We start from the raw sequence: 18143 nt of genomic DNA, 5'->3' as shown, positions 1-18143 counted from the left end.
TTATCTTTTAGGTGAGTAAACTACTATTTGGTTTCTAAAAACACTTCTAAGAGAAAAAAAATAGGAAGAAAAAGATGAAATGAACAACTTCTCCATAAGAAAAATGAGTTTTCCATTAATTAATTTATAGAAACTCTCATATAACTACTCTAAAAGATGAAAGAACATCTACAAAATTAGTTAATGGTTAGTTAATGGAGAAACTCTATTGGCCTTATGAAAATGTTCATTTCATTTTTTTTCTTATTTTCTTTTATTAGAAGTGATTTTAGAAAAACTTATTCAAACAAACCCTGAATCCATTACTCACGATCAATACCTACAACTCTTGTCTTGTAAGGATTATAATGATTGTTTCCTGTTTAGGTTAGGTGACTTGCAAGTATTTAGGTATGGATTTATTTTAGTGAGTTATATTTAGGTATGGACGATGATGTGCAATACCACATAGATATCAATATTTTATGTTGAGAATCTTAATAATGGAGGAAATTTGAAACTTCAAAGGAGAGTAATGACATTGACGTAGGGTCACATTATTGAGTATATACGCTAAGTTCATATCTAATAACTTCTGGTTGAACATAACTTTATGTTACGAGACTCGTTGAGATCTGTAACGTAAGGGCGTGAGTTTGTTTTTCAAGCAATACCGTTTTTTTACATATTTTTAAAGCAAAACCTATTGCAAAGTGATATATTTAGTCTTTTTCATTTTTCTTATTGGTTAAATTAAACCATATGTCCATATACTGGACGATTGACGAGATGAAAGACACAAAGTGATATGATGTAATTAGGATTTTGACACGTTACATGACTGATCCAGCTAATCATGTTTTCAATATTTGTCCAATTGTCTTAGCCTGCCAATGGCTACTTTTCTATCGTTTTTGTCTTCAACTTGGTGAATGACTTAGTCACTTAGCAGGCCCTACTTTGTTCTTACGCACTACTAAACTCTGTGTCGTCTTTTTTTTTTTTTTTGCTTTTTCTTTTTTTGGGGCTAGACTGTTGCAAAGCTACTTGAGTTATCACAAATCACAAATATATACAAACCACAACTAAAAAAAATAGCAGATGATTTCCAATCTATTTTGGCCATATAAATAACCTGGCGCTGCAATTTATGTTAAAAATAAGTGGCAATTCTATTTTTTTTATTATGAATTTTCTCCTTAATGGTGGAATAATAGAATCAATAATCATCCATTGAGGTAACATGCCGATCCTTATTAGTTTGAATTTGTTATTATTAAGGAATACCAATCATATGCCATTTTGGCATATTTTCAGTGGCAAGCATCAAAAGTTGGATATTCTCTTTCAAACTGAAGGATATATACCGCTTACATTTTCAGCCTGTGTGCATTTATTTCGTCAGTTCTTGATTTTTAACCAAAGTTGCTCTCCTCCACCGTTTCACCAAATGACAATAACGCTTTCAGGAGGCTTCAATCATTTTAAGGATCAAATCATTGGAATACAAACTTTTGGCCTTTCATTATTAAACTTCAGTTGCCTTCTTACTTCATTCCACAGCCAAAGAAATTCGAATATAATTTTAACATCCTAGCGTTTTTGCCTTATTTAATATTATAGTATGAAAAAATTTCTAATTTTCTATAACAGCAACGACAGTAAAAGAAGTTTCTCAAAAAAATAAAAAAATAAAAACAACAACACTAGAATTGTTGTTTTCACAGTATTGTTTGTTTACATAATTCTTTCTGGCTCCGTTAAACTCAAAATGGAAGTTTTTTGTTTTTTTTTTCGTGTTATAAATATCAACGTTTTAATTGGCACAAAGGATACCAAAACATTGCCAGAGTATTCTTTTTTTTTATCCACGTAAATTTTATATTTTCTAATAAAATCTTTTTCATACACAGTAACTAAGAATTGAACTCGTAAAAATGCATTTTACATTTCCTTAATGCTGTAGGATCCATTATAATGCCTTTAGCCATGTCATATGTATTACAATTAGCCATGTTGGAGCCTTCACTATTGCTGATGAGTTGGTGCTTTTTTATGTTCTTAGTAAGATTATATAATTTTTATTTTTTGTTTGCTGATAGAGAATCTGAGCCAAATTCATGGCATGATGAATTGGATCGCAAGAAGTATCCCCGTATGCCATGGCATGATGTCCATTGTGCTCTTTGGGTACCTCCCTGTTGTGACATTGCTCGGCACTTTGTTCAACGTTGGAACCATGCTAAGGTATACAAAATGATGTTATTTCATCTGAAATGTTTCTTTTTATTATTATTGTCATCGTCCTATCTTACATGGTGAAGCATATCATAGAGAACTAAAGCTCCAAATGAACATGGAATTCCATTACTTATGCCTCACCATCACATGGTCCTTCCTCGTTACATGGCAAGAAGCAAAGAGATAGACATTAATTGATGAAAAGAAAGACGAAGACAAGTGGAAAGATACTGACATGCAGGATTCATTTTCCTCAGAGTCTCCAATGCAGGATATACCACTACTTTTACCTCAAGAAGCTGATGGACTAGATACTTCAAATGGAGATCATAAAAATTTAAGTGGAAATTCTCCATTATTGTCCCAAAAGCTGGAGCATGAAACTTTAGTTTCAGACACCCAGATGAAAGGGTTTCAAGTTGAAGTTGTTCCTTACTTGGGGGCACAACCTGTTGTCGTTGCTCTAGATAATTGGTGGGAAGCACCTGAAGAAACCAATGATGACACTACTTTGTAATATGGACAAGTTGGTCCACGTACTACCTGCCACTGTCAGGTTAGTATGATGCCTTCTGGAGCTTCTCTGTAAAAGATGAAGTTTTTCAAATTTGCACTAGTCCCTGAATAATTAATTTGTCTTTCTTAGAACAGTCTACAAAGACTGGTAAAATATGACTTTAGTAGTTATTGGTAGAAAATTGTACCAATATTAGATCATAAATATCATATTATTCTTCAGTCGCTGTAAATTCTTTATAAAAGGGGAAAAAGTTTACAATGGTGTGAAGAATAATTATTTTGTGGATGATATGCCATGTCAGAAACCATATGCTTATACAGAAAGGGTGTGCAAACTATAAAACAGACAAATTTGCAAAATTTTGCTCCTAGAATAATTCAGGGAAGGATTGTTTTGGTGTTTCCATTTGGGTGGGCAATATAAATTATATTTGTGCCAAAACAATTGGTCATATTAACGTTTGTTCATCCATGTTTATGCACAGAATCTAGCACAACATATTGGTTCTTAGTTTGGGAGTTACCCTAATTTATGTCAATATAAGTTTACATAATTTTTTATTTGCCACTATCTTGGATGAATGTGAAATCCGCAGGTAATCAGAAGTGTCAGCCAGTGGTCTGCTGGAACAAGTCAGCCTGAAGAAAGCATTCACACTGCATATTGTTCTCTTATTGAAGAAGCAAAGCATTTTATCTACATTGAGGTAAATTAATTTTGAGGAACTGTACTAATCTTGATCTTGCTTCAATGTTGATAACTATATCCTGTTCAGCGTTGCATCAAAATGAAACATATATTTTCATAGTGATCTCAAGACAAAATCTGTGATAAGTCTTGAATTAAGCTTTGACTGGTTGCTTACATTGTGCATATGTCATAGTGGCAATGTACAGAATAATTTCGTACTTAGACTAATAAAACACATTTCCCCCTTCTTATTTTGTCTTTCTCATTTTGTTTCCATTCCGAACCAATTTTTCATATCCTGTTCCTTTTAGTTTTTATTTTAAGAAATAAATAAATAAATAAAAATAAGAATTAAGTCATTAGAACTCTCACTATATAAAGAAATTTTTAACCTCAGAACAGTTTTACACAACACTTTTTGTTCCTTTTTCTCTAATTCTCAAGAACCCTAATTGAGCAATTAGAGGAGGAGCTCTAGAGAGTATCAGAAATGTCATTATTGCTAACGGAACGCTTAAGTGATTGCATCGAGGTAAGAGATGAGTTATTTACACTTGGAGATTAGAATGAATATGTGTAGGAATCCCTAAAGGATCAATTTTTGGGTTATTTTGAGTTGTTTTATGAAATCCAATTCTGTTTTTATGTTTTTAATCGCACACTACTAAAAAAAGTTCTTTTTACATCGCTATATCCACATCGGTTTAGGAGAAAATGATGTTAAATAAATTGCAGTAACATTTTTGTAAATAATGGAAAATTTTTTACATCTATTTTTAAGAGACCATCTTTGAAATTAGACCGTCTACATCGGTTATTTAAAACCACCGTTGAAGGGCACAAAAACCTAACACACATGTTTTTTACTCTTGTTTCTCTCTCTTTCTATAGCAGTAGTATTCATTCACCCTAAAATCCACAAACCTCTCCAATCCCACCGCCATGCCTCCTTTCTCCCACTCCAAGTTTGCCTTCACATTAACCTCTCTAGATCTCTCCCAAAATGCCCTATTTGGCTCCCTCAACAACATGTCATTTCTCCCCTCCCACTCCAACCTCCAATCCCTCAACCTCTCCACCAACCTCCTTGAATGCGATCTCTTACAACAACCAACGACATCGAAGACGTCGGAGAACGAGAAAGAAGACAGAGGGAGAGTGCAAGTTGTCATTGGTCTTCTCCGTGTCGATCCAGACGCCGACAGTGGCAGTGCGGGTTGGTGTTGGTATTGATCGTGACCGTGGTGTCAGGCATCGCCGCATTAGAAGTTCAACCACCTCCGTGTCACCGACTTCTCTTACAACAACCAACGACATCGAAAACGTCGGAGAACGAGAAAGAAGATAGAGGGAGAGTGCAGGTTGTCATTGGTCTTCTCCGTGTCGATCCAGACGCCGACAGTGGTAGTGCGAGTTGGTGTTGGTATTGACGGCGACCGTGGTGTTGATTTTGTTTCTAAAACATCAAACATTTTGCTCTAGGCCAAAAGAGATCTTCAAAAAGTGTAGTTTGGATCTCCTAGATCTAGTACACAATGTTTAGCTTTTATAATGATTTAACCACTCAAATATTTTTCTTGTTTGGTGTATAATTCCCATATTGATACAAGTATATGTGCATAGTAAATTGATGATCGTATAGCTTTTATTGGATCATCTAATATAAATGGTCACAATTTTCTTGGATTAAGAGACTCTAAGGTACATTTGATATCTGCCTTTTGTTTCTATAATCAGCTATTTCTAAAAGCATGTGTAATTGTAATGATTTTGGACAACTGCAAAATTTGAGTTTAATTGATAGTCAATTTTGACTAAGAATGATTAAAATTTCTTTATTTTACTGTTGTTTTTAATGAAATAATGATGATTTTAATATCATTTTAATTTTTGGTCAGCAAGATTTAAAAGAAGGAAATTACAAGTGATTTTGAGGAAAAATTGATGCAAAGCCTTGAAGAAAAAGTTAAAGATTGGACCAGCACAAGCTTAGCGCGAAGAATGCTCACGAAGAAGCCCAAAGGTGCACTTAGCGCGAATCATGCTTTAAGCACGTGATCACCGTCATACTCGTTAAGCCTATAAGGCCTGCTTAGCGCGAGATTGCGTGAATCTTAAGCTACCTTAGGCCTATAAAAGGAGTAGGAAGCAAAGGATAAAGACACACCAAGACTCAAAACTCCCTATGGAATACATCCTAAGTCTGAGTATCTCAAATAGGGGAAACTCTCTTTCTATGTCCATTATCGCCTTTTCTTCCTTTATCCATTCATTTCCTTCTTCTATCCACAATCAACCCTTAAAGTATAAAGTCTCTCATGACAATGAAAGGTTAAATCCTTGATGTTGGGAGTCTGGCAGACCAACTCTTTTAATGTAATTATTTCTTATTACTATTTAATGCAATCTAGTTTTTAGTGCTCTTTTCTGTGTTTTGTTGTTTATTGATTATGGTCTGATTGCTCATGCTTATGTATTGTTGTTTAGGAAGTAATGCATTGAAAAATGATTATTTTCTAAGAACTGGGAAAGACATCTAAAAGAAGTCATTGCTAGAAATAGATTGAGATTTGTTTAGCCTATTTTATACATATTCAATCTTAATGCAATTTACTGTTTTTATCTTTTCAAAGAAAATTAGGAGAGAAAAATAAATAAATTAGGTTATTCATGCAGGAAACCAAATATAGAGTATCATAGCAGTAGATAATAGATGTGGGTAGAAACTGAGATGACATAAAATAGAGAAAATTTATTAACATTGCATCACAAGTAGTTTTCGCATGTTAGACTCCAACACATTTACATTCTGAATTTATCTCTAAGCATTCAAACTTATTATCATCATCTTTATCTTTTACTTTTCTTATCTTTTACCTTAAAATCTATCTATTCTATCTTCTACTTTTTTATTTTTAAATCTCTTATCTCTTTAAATTTTTATCTTATCTCCTACCTCTCTTTATCTTATATTTTTTAAATTTTTGACTTTCTTCAAATTTGACATTTATAATTCTTCATTTTTTTTCTACCCTTCTCTTGCTCAAAAATTGGGATATACACCAATACAAGTACGAACAAAGTTCCTGATACTTGAATTTCGTACTTTACTACTTGAGACAAATTGATACATTTATTAATGAGTTAACAATTTTCATCAACCAGATGGGAGTGATTATAGAAGACAAAGAATATGTTGAATCATTGATGAATGGGAAACCATGGAAGGCTGGGAAATTTTCCTATAGACTCCGCTGCTCATTATGGCAATGATCAAAATTTGGGCTTTTTATGCCACATGTTGCGGCAATGCAGGCTCTATCAGGCAGTCTATCTGTTATTGATTAATGGGAACAATAAACAAGTTTGAAAAAATTAGGCTATGTGCAATGATTAAAACCTGACATCTTGTAAACTTGTTCATGGAAGTGTAAAACTATGAGATAATGAAGTTGCATAGCAGTTTCATCACATTCATGTGCTTGGATATCTCTATTCTTAGTCATAGAGTGGAAAAGCATCTCTCCCTTTTTCCCTGGTCACTACCCTCTAGGAAGTGGCTCACACTACCATGTGTTACAGTTACACACTTGCAGTTGACTCCATCAAAACCAGGAATGGGCAAATAGCTCAACTTATTTACTTTTGTTAAGATTTTTTTTTGGTCAGCACTTTTGCTAGGATTTGTTTCTCTAATTACCTTTGGAGTTTGCTCAACCATAATTTCCATGAGCAACCGTACTAACTACATAACCATCATTTTCTTAGTTGTCTGTTATCACAAAAGACTTGTAACATGTTCATCTGTTTACTTTACTTTCTTGATAAGATCCACCTAACAATATTCTCTTCTTCATAACAGATCGGTAAAATCAGTGATCCGGTGGCAGATACAAATACAACCTACAAGGACTTGTGGTAAGCAACTGCAAAGGTTAGACTTTGACTTCCTGGTTTGTGTGTCCTCTTCGATATTGGGTGATTTAAGAGAAAAATTATTTATCAACATCGTAGCCGATCAATATGTTAAGAAAACACATCTTCCTTTAAGCCCCTATATTTTAATAATTGAGCTCAATTTTTTACTTGACAACACGGTGACTGATAAGATGTTTGTAATATACATAGGCAGAATAAAAAATATATTTTTCTTAAACAAACATGATATAGTCAGATGTTGACTTTATTTTTTGGTTAACACACGTTAGTTGACTGAGTTCCTATGGTATCAATGTAGTAATGTAAACTTCTATACGTTTTAACAGGAGAATACTAGGATATACCATGAGGTCTTTGCTTGCATTCCCAACGATCAGATACACTCAAGTGGACTTTTCCCCATTTTCTTCTTCTATGTTTTCTTATTATCTCTTTTAGCTTCTAGTTTATCCTTTCTTATAATTGTATTATACTTTACAATAACATGAAGAGCTGCACTTCGGCCAAGCATGGTTCACTGGAAAGAAAAACTTGGTCATACCACCATAGACATGGGAATAGCCCCAGATGAGTTGGTCTGTCATGAAAATGGAGAAATCAAAACAATAGACCCAATACATAGGTTGAAGTCTGTGAAGCATCTTGTTTCCTTTCCTTTGGAGTTCATGCGTGAGGAAGATCTTAGACCGGCTGTTATTGAGAGCGAGTTTTTTGTTGCTCCTCAAGTATATCATTAAGTATGTTGCTTTGCGGGTAGAAAGAAGATTCTTTGAACATTAAAATTACGTATTGAATTTGTATTCTTTAGAAGGAAATGTAGAAGCTAGACTTGGAGTGAAAGGTGTTAAGATTGAACACAATGGAAAAGAGAGCTGAAGGAGAAAGGATACACAATATGGTTTAGCTACACTTTAGAGAGGGAAGTGGTTATGCAGAGTCCTTATGCTTAAAAAAAAATAAGTATGGTTAATAACTCAGTTCAGAATTAAATGGCAGTACTTTATCTCACCAGAAGAATTGATGGTAATATGCCATGCAACCTTCATATATTGTACAGCACTATTTTTCTTTTTTCTTTTTCTTTTTGACTGGATACTACCCTAATTCTTTCATTGTAAAGGAAATTGTATATATATTCTTCGATTGACCTGGGAATTGTTAATGTATGATTCTTATACTCCCTCTGTTACTGAATGTAATTTTTTTTTAGTTTTATTTGTCTGTTTTTATAAGATTTTTTTATTGTCTTTTACATTAATTATTTTTTATAAAAATATCCTTTATTATTTTATAATAAACTCTTTTTGGATTGTCTTCTACATTAATTATTTTTTATGAAAATATCTTTTATTATTTTTTAATAAATGATATATATTTAAAAGATAATTATATTATCTCTCTTATAAGAATGGAATTAATAAAGAGACTAACACACATTAATTTAGTAGGTGAGAAAATAATTAAGTGAAAAGAGAAAGATTATGAGTCCCAATAAATTTAAGGATAATTTTGACAAACAAATACAATTGTTAATAAATTTAATATTATTAAAAAAATATATTAATCAATTTTCTTAAAAGATGTGAATTACTTACAAGAGTTTTATATTTAATTACGGAAAAGCAGTATAAGATTATTAATAATTACTGCAAGTTGAGGTTATTGATTTGATCAAGTGCATGTTTATTTCAGATTTTTTTTTTAAATAATTATTTTATTTGGGGAAAACCCACTCACAACAGGAATGGAAGATTGAAGAAGCACAATGCATACTACAGAGAAAATACCAAAACCCCAAATTTGTCATGGTTTGACATGTTTTGCGCGTCCACAAAAACCTTCAATAAATATTAACTATTTCAAATAAGATAACAAGTTTTTTAATTTTTTTTATAAAAAAAATCCCCTCCAGGTAGTGTGTCACCCTACATATCCAAATTATTATGCGCATAATTTCAAATAAGATAACAAATTTTTTTATACAAATTATTAGGCGCGCTCGTTTTACTTTATTGCGCGTGTTCAATTATACTTTTCCGATTTTGATTGTACCGAAATCATTTTTAAATAAAATTATGTCTTCATCTAATCTCTCTCAGAAGCACGATTTGTAGTGGTTATGAAATTAATAAAGCAATAATTTTATTTACATTAAAAAACGACACTTTTGTTGACATTATAAAAATAAATTAGGAAATTCGTACCATACAAATTAAGCACGCTCGTTTACTTTCTAGTATATAAAAACCTTGAACAGTTTATAAAGCTATAAATAAATTAATAAAAATTGGCGTGATTAAAAAAATAGTATAAACAAAAGTGTACTTCATTATCAAAATAAATATGCTGCGCTTGTTAAATGAAATTAATTAATTAGAACAATCACACTTTAAAAATAAAATTAAAAAAATGAACAGTTGCATACACACTATTTAAAAGATATTAATGGAATAAAAAAGAGATGGGAGAAAGTTTAAGAACTGCCATGAAATTATTTGTGATTCAGGAATTTAATCGAGTTGGTTGATTGAATAATATGTATGAGTTATTAAAACTTTGATATTTTTGTTTGATGAATAGAAGAAAAAATCATTTTTGATTAAAAAAATAAAAAAGAAGAAGAAATCATTTGTGATCCGTTGTGAAAATTGTTTTTGTAATTAAAACTAGGAGGCTTTTTTTTTACTGCAAAACTGCTATAATAACCATATTCAACCAGTGAAATTAATTGTCAAGAGCTATTAATTAATCTATAAGTTAATATGTATCTTTTTTCGTACGACTTACAGAAGTCTTAAGTTTGAGCTTTTGGGAATTAACTGTATGTCTCAATAATTTTATTTGATTCAATTCTAATTAATCACGTGAATGTTTACTATGGTGTTTGGATATTAGCTAGTATTCTTTAAAAAAAAAAAAAGAAGAAGAAGAAAGCTCCGGCTAAAACTAATTAAGAAAGGAAACAAATAATAATTCAAACAGCTCATGCAGAAATGACATGTTATGCCTTTGACTATCTGTATCAAATTCTTTTTGACCAGCAGCAGTAAGATAAGATTTGTCTAACTGGATTGATGTATATATTATATATCTTTTAATGCCAAAGATGCTAATGATGATGGTGTTGAAGAATATATCGTTCAACAATTTACATCTCTTCTCTCACATTTTACACGAGTACACTTAGGAACCAATCATTAAGTGCAATTATACACAATGCCATTCTAAAAGTTAATACTGTGCATCTTATGGACTTTATACCTTTTCTCCACCAAAAAAAAATGGACTTATACCTTTCGACTTGACTAATTTGTCCACAAATTTATTGCTTAACTGGTCCTACTTGAGAATGAGGTATGTCCTATCAATATCTATTGCTCTTTCTTTCAGTTATTAATAATTACTCACAGTTTCAAGGAATAAGGAATGAATAAAATTGTATTTTGATCAAAAAATTATTTTGAGTTACAAAAAAGACCTTTCTTATATAGTAGGTGAAAAGTAACTACGGTTGATTATGAGAAATAAACTTAACTAATTTTTTAACTAACTAATAGTTTAAAACCTATTTTAAACTTTGAATTATTCCTAACACTTCTCCTTAATTCAAAGTTGTATTTACACAAACAATTCCAATGAAATCTCTTAAACATCTAAACCTTTCTAGCTTTAAAGCCTTAGTGAGTATGTCTACAAATTGAATTTCAGTTCTGTAATGTTCAATCTTCAGTTTCTCATTGCTGACTTGCTCTCTTAGGAAGTGGAACTTTATTTCTATGTGTTTACTTCTTCCATGAGAAGCTGGATGCTTTGCTAAATCAATGGCAGATTTATTGTCTACCAACAGCTTCACTTTACATGACTTTTCCAGTTGCAATTCCTTCATCAGGGCATCCAGCCACACTGCTTGGCATGCAGCTTATGAGGCTGCAATATACTCAGCTTCACAGGATGACAACGCTACCACTGGTTCCTTGGTGGAGGACCAAGAAACTGGAGCTCCTCCATAAAAGAAGATGTATCCTACAATGCTTTTTCTGTCATTTTTATCTCTACACCAGTCAGAGTCAGAATATCCAATCAATTCTGGTCCTGTGTCAACTTCACCCTTTGGAAATAGAATTCTAAAATTGGTTGTCCCTTGAACATAACTCATAATTCTCTTAGCAGCTAGCAAGTGAGACTGCCTTGGTTCTTGCATGAATCTACTGATTAGCCCAACACTGAAGTTTAAATCAGGCCTTGTGTTACATAAGTACCTCAAACAACCAACTATCTTTCTATAGTGAGTAAGATCAACTAGTTCTTCATCTGTTTCCTTCTCTAACACAAGTCCAACCTCTGTTGGTGTTCCTACTGGATTGCTTTGCTGCATATTGAACTTCTTCAATAGATCTTGTGCATACTTGGACTGATGCATTACTGTACCATACTAAGTCATTCTAAACTCCATTCCAAGGAAATAGGAGAAGAGTCCCAGATCACTCATCTCAAATTCATTCATCATTTGACCTTTGAATACAACAATTGCTTCCTCATTGTTGCCAGTAATCAAAAGGTCATCAACATATAGGCATACAATCAATGTTTCTGATTTACTGTCTTGTAGACATCTCACATAAACTCCATGTTCTGAGGTGCATTTCTTGAAGCCAATTTGTGACAGGAAGCTATTAATTCTCCTATTCCAAGCTCTTAGAGCTTGTTTAAGGCCATACAAAGCCTTCTTCAGCTTGTACACTTTGTTTTCTTCACCCTTAACTACAAATCCATGTGGCTGAAACACATAAACCTCTTCTTCCAATGGACCATTGAGGAAGGCAGACTTCACGTCTAGTTGATGCATGGACCAGTTAGCATTAGTTGCAATGGCTACAACAAATCTGATAGTTTCAATTCTAACTACTGGTGCATGGACTTCACCATAATCGATTTACGCTTTTTGCAAGAAACCTTTTGCTACAAGTTTGGCCTTGTGTTTTACCACTTCTCCTTTTGGGTTAACTTTCACTTTATAGACCCATTTTAGTGCTATAGGCTTCTTATTTGATGGAGGATCCACCAATTCCCAAGTCTGATTCTTTTCTATAGAGTTAAGCTCCTCTTTCATAGCTTTCAACCACATCTCACTAGTCATTGCTTTGTCAAATTCAATAGGTTCAGCTTCTGCTATGAGTGAAAAATGAACCAATTCTCTCTCTGAGTTGACTTTTGAATCTTGAAACAGCTCATAGTTCCTCAAAGGTAATGGCAGTTGACTTGTCCTTGATGATCTTCTTATGCCAGGAACTTTGTTAACAGTTGGTGCAGTTGAAGGTGTTTCTTCTTCTAACAGTATCCTGGTCTAACTTTCACTAGAGGTTGAATTCCAATTCTAGCTTCCATTTTCATCACAGATAACATCCCAGCTAATGAACACTTGACCACTTCTTGGATTATACAGCTTGTAGCCTCCAGTTGAGTGATAACCAATTAGAATATGTGGCATGCCTTTCTCATCAAGCTTCCTCCTTAACTGATCAGGAACATGTTTGTAACAAATTGACCCAAATATCCTTAGATGAGTAACACTTGGTTTGGCTCTAGTCCATGCTTCTTCTGGTGAAATATCTATCAATCTCTTAGGGGGAGATCTGTTTAATATGTATGCAGCGGTTGATACAGCTTCTCCCCACAAGAAACTTGGCAGGTTTTTGCTTTTAAGCATGCATCTCACCATGTTCAGCAAAGTTTTGTTCCTTCTCTCAGCTGTACCATTGTGTTGAGGTGTGTAAAGTGGTGTAACTTCATGAATTAACCCCTCACTTTCACAGAATTCCTTGAACTCATTTGACACATACTCACCCCCACCATCAGTTCTTAGCATCTTAATCACTTTTCCACTTTGTTTTTCAACTAAGCACTTGAATTTCTTAAAGACATCTAGGACTTCATGTTTCCTTTTAATCAGATAAATCCATATCTTCCTAGTCAAATCATCAATGAATGAGATGAAATACATGCTGCCTCCAGGAGTTTTTGTCTGTATAGGGCCACAAACATCAGAATGGATGACCCCTAGCTTCTCAGTTGCTTTGGTAGGAACAAATTTGCTGAAGTTTCCTCTGGTATGCTTGCATTCAATACACTCTTTGCACACCTCATTAGGGACTACAATCTGGGGTAATCCTTCAACCATTTTGTGGATTGTAAGTAGGTGCAGGTCCTTGAAGTTGAGGTGACCAAACCTGAGGTGCCACAGCCATTCCTCCTTATTCTCCAAGGTTGTAAAGCACTGATGCTTCAGAATGTTCATCCCAATTCGAAACGTCCTATTCTAAGACAGATTTTCTTGAATGACAAGTTTCTGATTTCTGTCAAATACCTTAAGGCAATTGTCTTCCATTGTCATGACAAATCCCTTTTGCAGTAGTTACCCAAGACTCAATAGGTTTGTCTTCGGGCCAGGCACATATAGAACCTCTTCAATAAGTGTTTTTTTTTTTTCATTTATGTCTCTGAAAGCCACTTTGCCAATGCCTTATGTAGTGAGGCTGCTATCATCTACAAAACGAACTTTGCTTTTTGATGAGTCATCCAAACTGATGAACCATTCCTTTCTCCATGTCATATGAGTGGAACAGCCAGAATTCAAATACCATGAAGTGTCATTGGAGGATTCATTGCTTGTGGTTTCCATGAGCATTACAACCTCAGAATCTTATCCTTCATCTTGTGCCAAGTTTGCATGATTATTGGACTTATTCTTAGCACCCTCTCCTTGCCAGCAATCCTGTGCATAATGACCAAGCTTTTGACAGTTGTGACATCTCACTTTCCTCTTGTCAAACTTCCATTCCTTGCTACCATTGGAGCTATCATTTCGCTTCTGTGATTGATCACTTTTCTTTCCTTTAGAGGATTCACTACCTGCATTAGATCCTTGATCCTGGTGTTTCTAATTGGTGCATGACTTATTTCCTTTCCATGGTCCTTTTCCTTTTCCTTTGTAAGTGGATCGTGCCTAAAGTGTTTGTTCTTGATTGGATCTTCTCTCATTGATCCTCATTTCATATGCCTCAAGAGAGTGTTGCAATTCTTCAATCTCCATGATGTCTAAGTTCCTTGACTCTTCAATTGCAACAACCACATGATCAAATCATGGTGGCAAAGTCCTCAAGATCTTGTCTACCACTTGTTCATTAGAGATCTTGTCTTTACATGACCTCATGGCATTGACCAATTCTTGAATCCTATCAAAGTAATTTGCAATCAATTCTTTCTCTTCCATGCAAAGCAGTTCATATTGCCTTCTTAGAGTTTGTAGTTTCACTTTCTTGTTCTTTTCTCCATCACCATAAGTTTTAATCAAAATCTCCCATGCTTCCTTAAAGGTAGAGGCCTTCGAGATCTTGTTGAAAATCTTTGAGTTCACACATTGGTAGATGAGAAATTGAGTTTTGCAATCAAGTTTTTGTTACTGTTTGAGGGCCAATTTTTGTTCTTCAGTGGCATTCTTTTCAGGATCTTCAAACCCAATTGTCACCACTTCGAGTACATCTTGGAAGCCAAAAACTGCTGGCATCTTGACTTTCCAATCATCAAACAATTTTCCATCGAAAACAGGTAAGGATCCTTGAATGATACTGCTTGAGCCAGCCATGTTGCACCCTGATCCTTCTTCACCTTCCTATACATTGTTGTTATCTCAGAGGTTCCTCTATACACGTTCTTGAACACCAAGAACTCCACTTAGCCACCACAGTCACAAATATGATGGTGAAAAACAATGAAGAATCACTCACAGGTCACAGTTCTCACAGAAAGACTCTCAAGAAGAAAAGGATTTCTCTTGGTTTTTTGTGTCAACAAAAACTTGCTCTGTTTTTTTTTTTTCTAATCTTCACAGGTCAGGTTCGTATAAGCTCTGATACCATGTTAACAATTACTCACAGTTTGAAGAAATGAATAGAATTGTATTTTGATCAAAAGATTATCTTGAGTTATAGAAAAGACCTTGCTTATATAGCAGGTGAAAAGTAATTATTGTTGGTTATGAAAAATAAAATCAACCAATTTTTTAACTAACTAATCGTTTACGACCTATTTTAAACTTTGAATTATTTCTAACATCAGCCACACTTGACACATATGTACTATTTAAACGCACGCAATCACCCACCAACATGTGAGTGCACATGACTCGTAAGAAAAGATGATTGAGCATATATAGTTCTTCTCTGTGAGATTTTTGCAGTTTAATAGTAGGTACAATATATTGTAGAAACTTTGTGATTGATCTCAATTATTATTATTATTATCAATTTTTGTTAGCTGTTCTTACGATATGAAGCCGAGGACCTAAAACAAATCCAGCATTAACTTTGAAAGTTGGACATGGAATTCATCATAGTGATTTAACTTTGGGAGAGACAATATCTATTCGTTGAGAGGGGTCAATTTATGATTTTCAGTGGTTCGGAATTTGTACATGTTGTTTTCCAAAAAAACTACGAACAATGCTATTCGCTTCATGCAATTTATGTGTTGTTGCTTTCCAATAATAGTATATATTATTTATTTTTATTTTTATAATTAGTATATTATTATTAATTAGTATATTATTTATTTTTATTATATATATTATTAATAATATTATTTTTACAAAAAATATTATATAAATAATTCAAAGAAGTTTGAGGAAGGAGGACTAAAGCCCCAGCTAACTACCCTGTGTATCCGTCCATGTTTCTATTCATTAATTCGTGCCTATCTTTAATATGAGAGTTATTAAAGTGAAACTCTAGTTTTAATTATAAAATAACATCATAAATATTTAAATACTGAACCTAATTTTGTCTGAAAACTAGATAGTAGTATTGCACAATTTATCGAAAAGGGAAATGATGCTTGTACATTTTTATTTTTTTAATTGATAAATGTTAATTATTAAAATATTAATTTTTGTTGATAAAGTAGATTAAATCCATAATTATTTCTTTTTTTCTCTTTTTCATTAACCATCCAACTCACCTTAAATTCTAAATTCTAATAGTACATTTTTTTTGTAAGGTGTAGAGTGTAGACACTCTAGGAAAGAGATTGGAGTTTTAAAAAGTAAATAAATTATCATAAAATAAATTTGAGTCTAACGATGTTATTTGTATATATGTCATTTTCATTATATATATCACTTTTCATTTTATATATGTGTCTGTGTAATGCTTTCAATACATGATTTTTTATAAAAAAAAAAAACTGAAAAAATATAAAATTGACGTAACTAGAAATTTTCATTAAAATAGTAATTGATGTCAGTTTCCTCATTGAAAAAAAGATCTAAAATTAATTACTTCCAAGTTCCAGTTCCACCATAAAAGATAACGTAAATAATGATATATTTTTTTAACTTAATTTAAAATATATAGCATAATTTTGTTTTATTAAAATTTAGGAATTGATATTTGATTTTGTATGTATAAAAAAAATTTAAACAAAATACTTTTAGTATAATTTGTATAATTTTTTTAATAAAAATTGGAGTTTGATGTCGATAATTTATGTAATAAAGGTTTGCATTAAAATAGTATGTGAATTACTAAAATAAAACTTAAATTTTGATTAGAGAATACTAAAAACAACACGTAAGATAATGTATAATCTTGTGTCCATAAAAAGAAAGCATTTCAATTTAAACTTAAAATTCACGTGAATTTGTTGGTGAAGATTATGCGGAGCATATCCATGAAAGTTGGAATAAATTAATGAGCGGAATTGTATTATATAGAACTTTATGCATGGAAGATAAGATCGATCAATTAAGGGTTTCCATCTCCTACATTACAGGGGCGAGTTATGGTACCCCACTCTTCATGGCCCAATACGTAGATTCTGACAACTTAAGACACTACTATTGTAAATGAAATGAAGAAGAGACCGTCAAAGGTCAAAGTCGTATGCATGTATCCATCTTTGGATATGATAATATTGCTCTTCACAGTTCACATACATTCTAGTTGTATGCATGAACTGTTATATAGATGCAGAAATGTATAACCACAACCACCATTGATTCCACATACTTTTCTGTGCTTATCACTCCATCACGTGCATTGCACGACCTAACATGATTGATAAAGAAAAAGAAAAACTCTTACATGGTTCTAGCTCACACCGAAATGGAACTGGGTTGTTCATCCCACGAGTTACAATTCAGACTAGGGTTCTCAATTTGTATTTGAGATATTATCAATTTAAGTGTTCGGTGAACCATAGTTTTATTTATAATAAAAGACGTATATGTAAATTGAGAGGTTGAGATAAAGGATGTTTATAAAACAATCATTGTTCTATGATGTCAATTGCTAGATAATGTGAGATTTTATTACTATCATCCTAAACAATAAATAAAGTCATCACAAGTGGTGACCCCTCTCATCTCGCACCAAAATTGATATGCCAATATTCGACACATAGCCATAACGTGCGAAGGGAGTTGAATGATAAATGCATGCTACCGACAGGGAGGCCATGAACCATATGACCATACCTAGAGAGTGGGGTCCACTAAAATATGGGTCAAGAGGCTTGGCTTTCTATTTGATGCAGTGATCATAGTTACTGACATAATACACAAGCAAGGGAACAAGAACAACATTCAGTGGATCGACCAAGTTTTTGTTGAAATGGACATTACAATGTACGTAAGCGTGGGCCTTTCAATCTTGACCACTCACTCACCTTTCACATTATTGGGTCCCAATCTAATTACCCTTTTCGACGGGTAATATCAAAA

The 18143-nt window shown here is 33.1% G+C and overlaps 1 protein-coding gene and 1 pseudogene across 1 annotated transcript; one reads left to right on the top strand and one right to left on the bottom strand.

The window, feature by feature from the left end:
- The first annotated feature begins 1936 nt into the window (after positions 1-1936).
- Positions 1937-8680, top strand: LOC102661403 (phospholipase D zeta 1-like; annotated as a pseudogene).
- A 2608-nt stretch (positions 8681-11288) lies between these two features.
- On the bottom strand, positions 11289-11789 carry LOC121172975 (secreted RxLR effector protein 161-like). Its single transcript, XM_041006212.1, has one exon. It carries the CDS (start codon positions 11787-11789, stop codon positions 11289-11291), a length of 501 nt encoding a protein of 166 aa, XP_040862146.1.
- Positions 11790-18143: the final 6354 nt, after the last annotated feature.

Source organism: Glycine max, chromosome 10, assembly GCF_000004515.6.
Source record: "Glycine max cultivar Williams 82 chromosome 10, Glycine_max_v4.0, whole genome shotgun sequence".
NCBI classification, from domain to species: domain Eukaryota; kingdom Viridiplantae; phylum Streptophyta; class Magnoliopsida; order Fabales; family Fabaceae; genus Glycine; species Glycine max.
The sequence above is the reverse complement of the archived record's forward strand: the minus strand, read 5'-3'. Positions and strand labels throughout refer to the sequence as shown.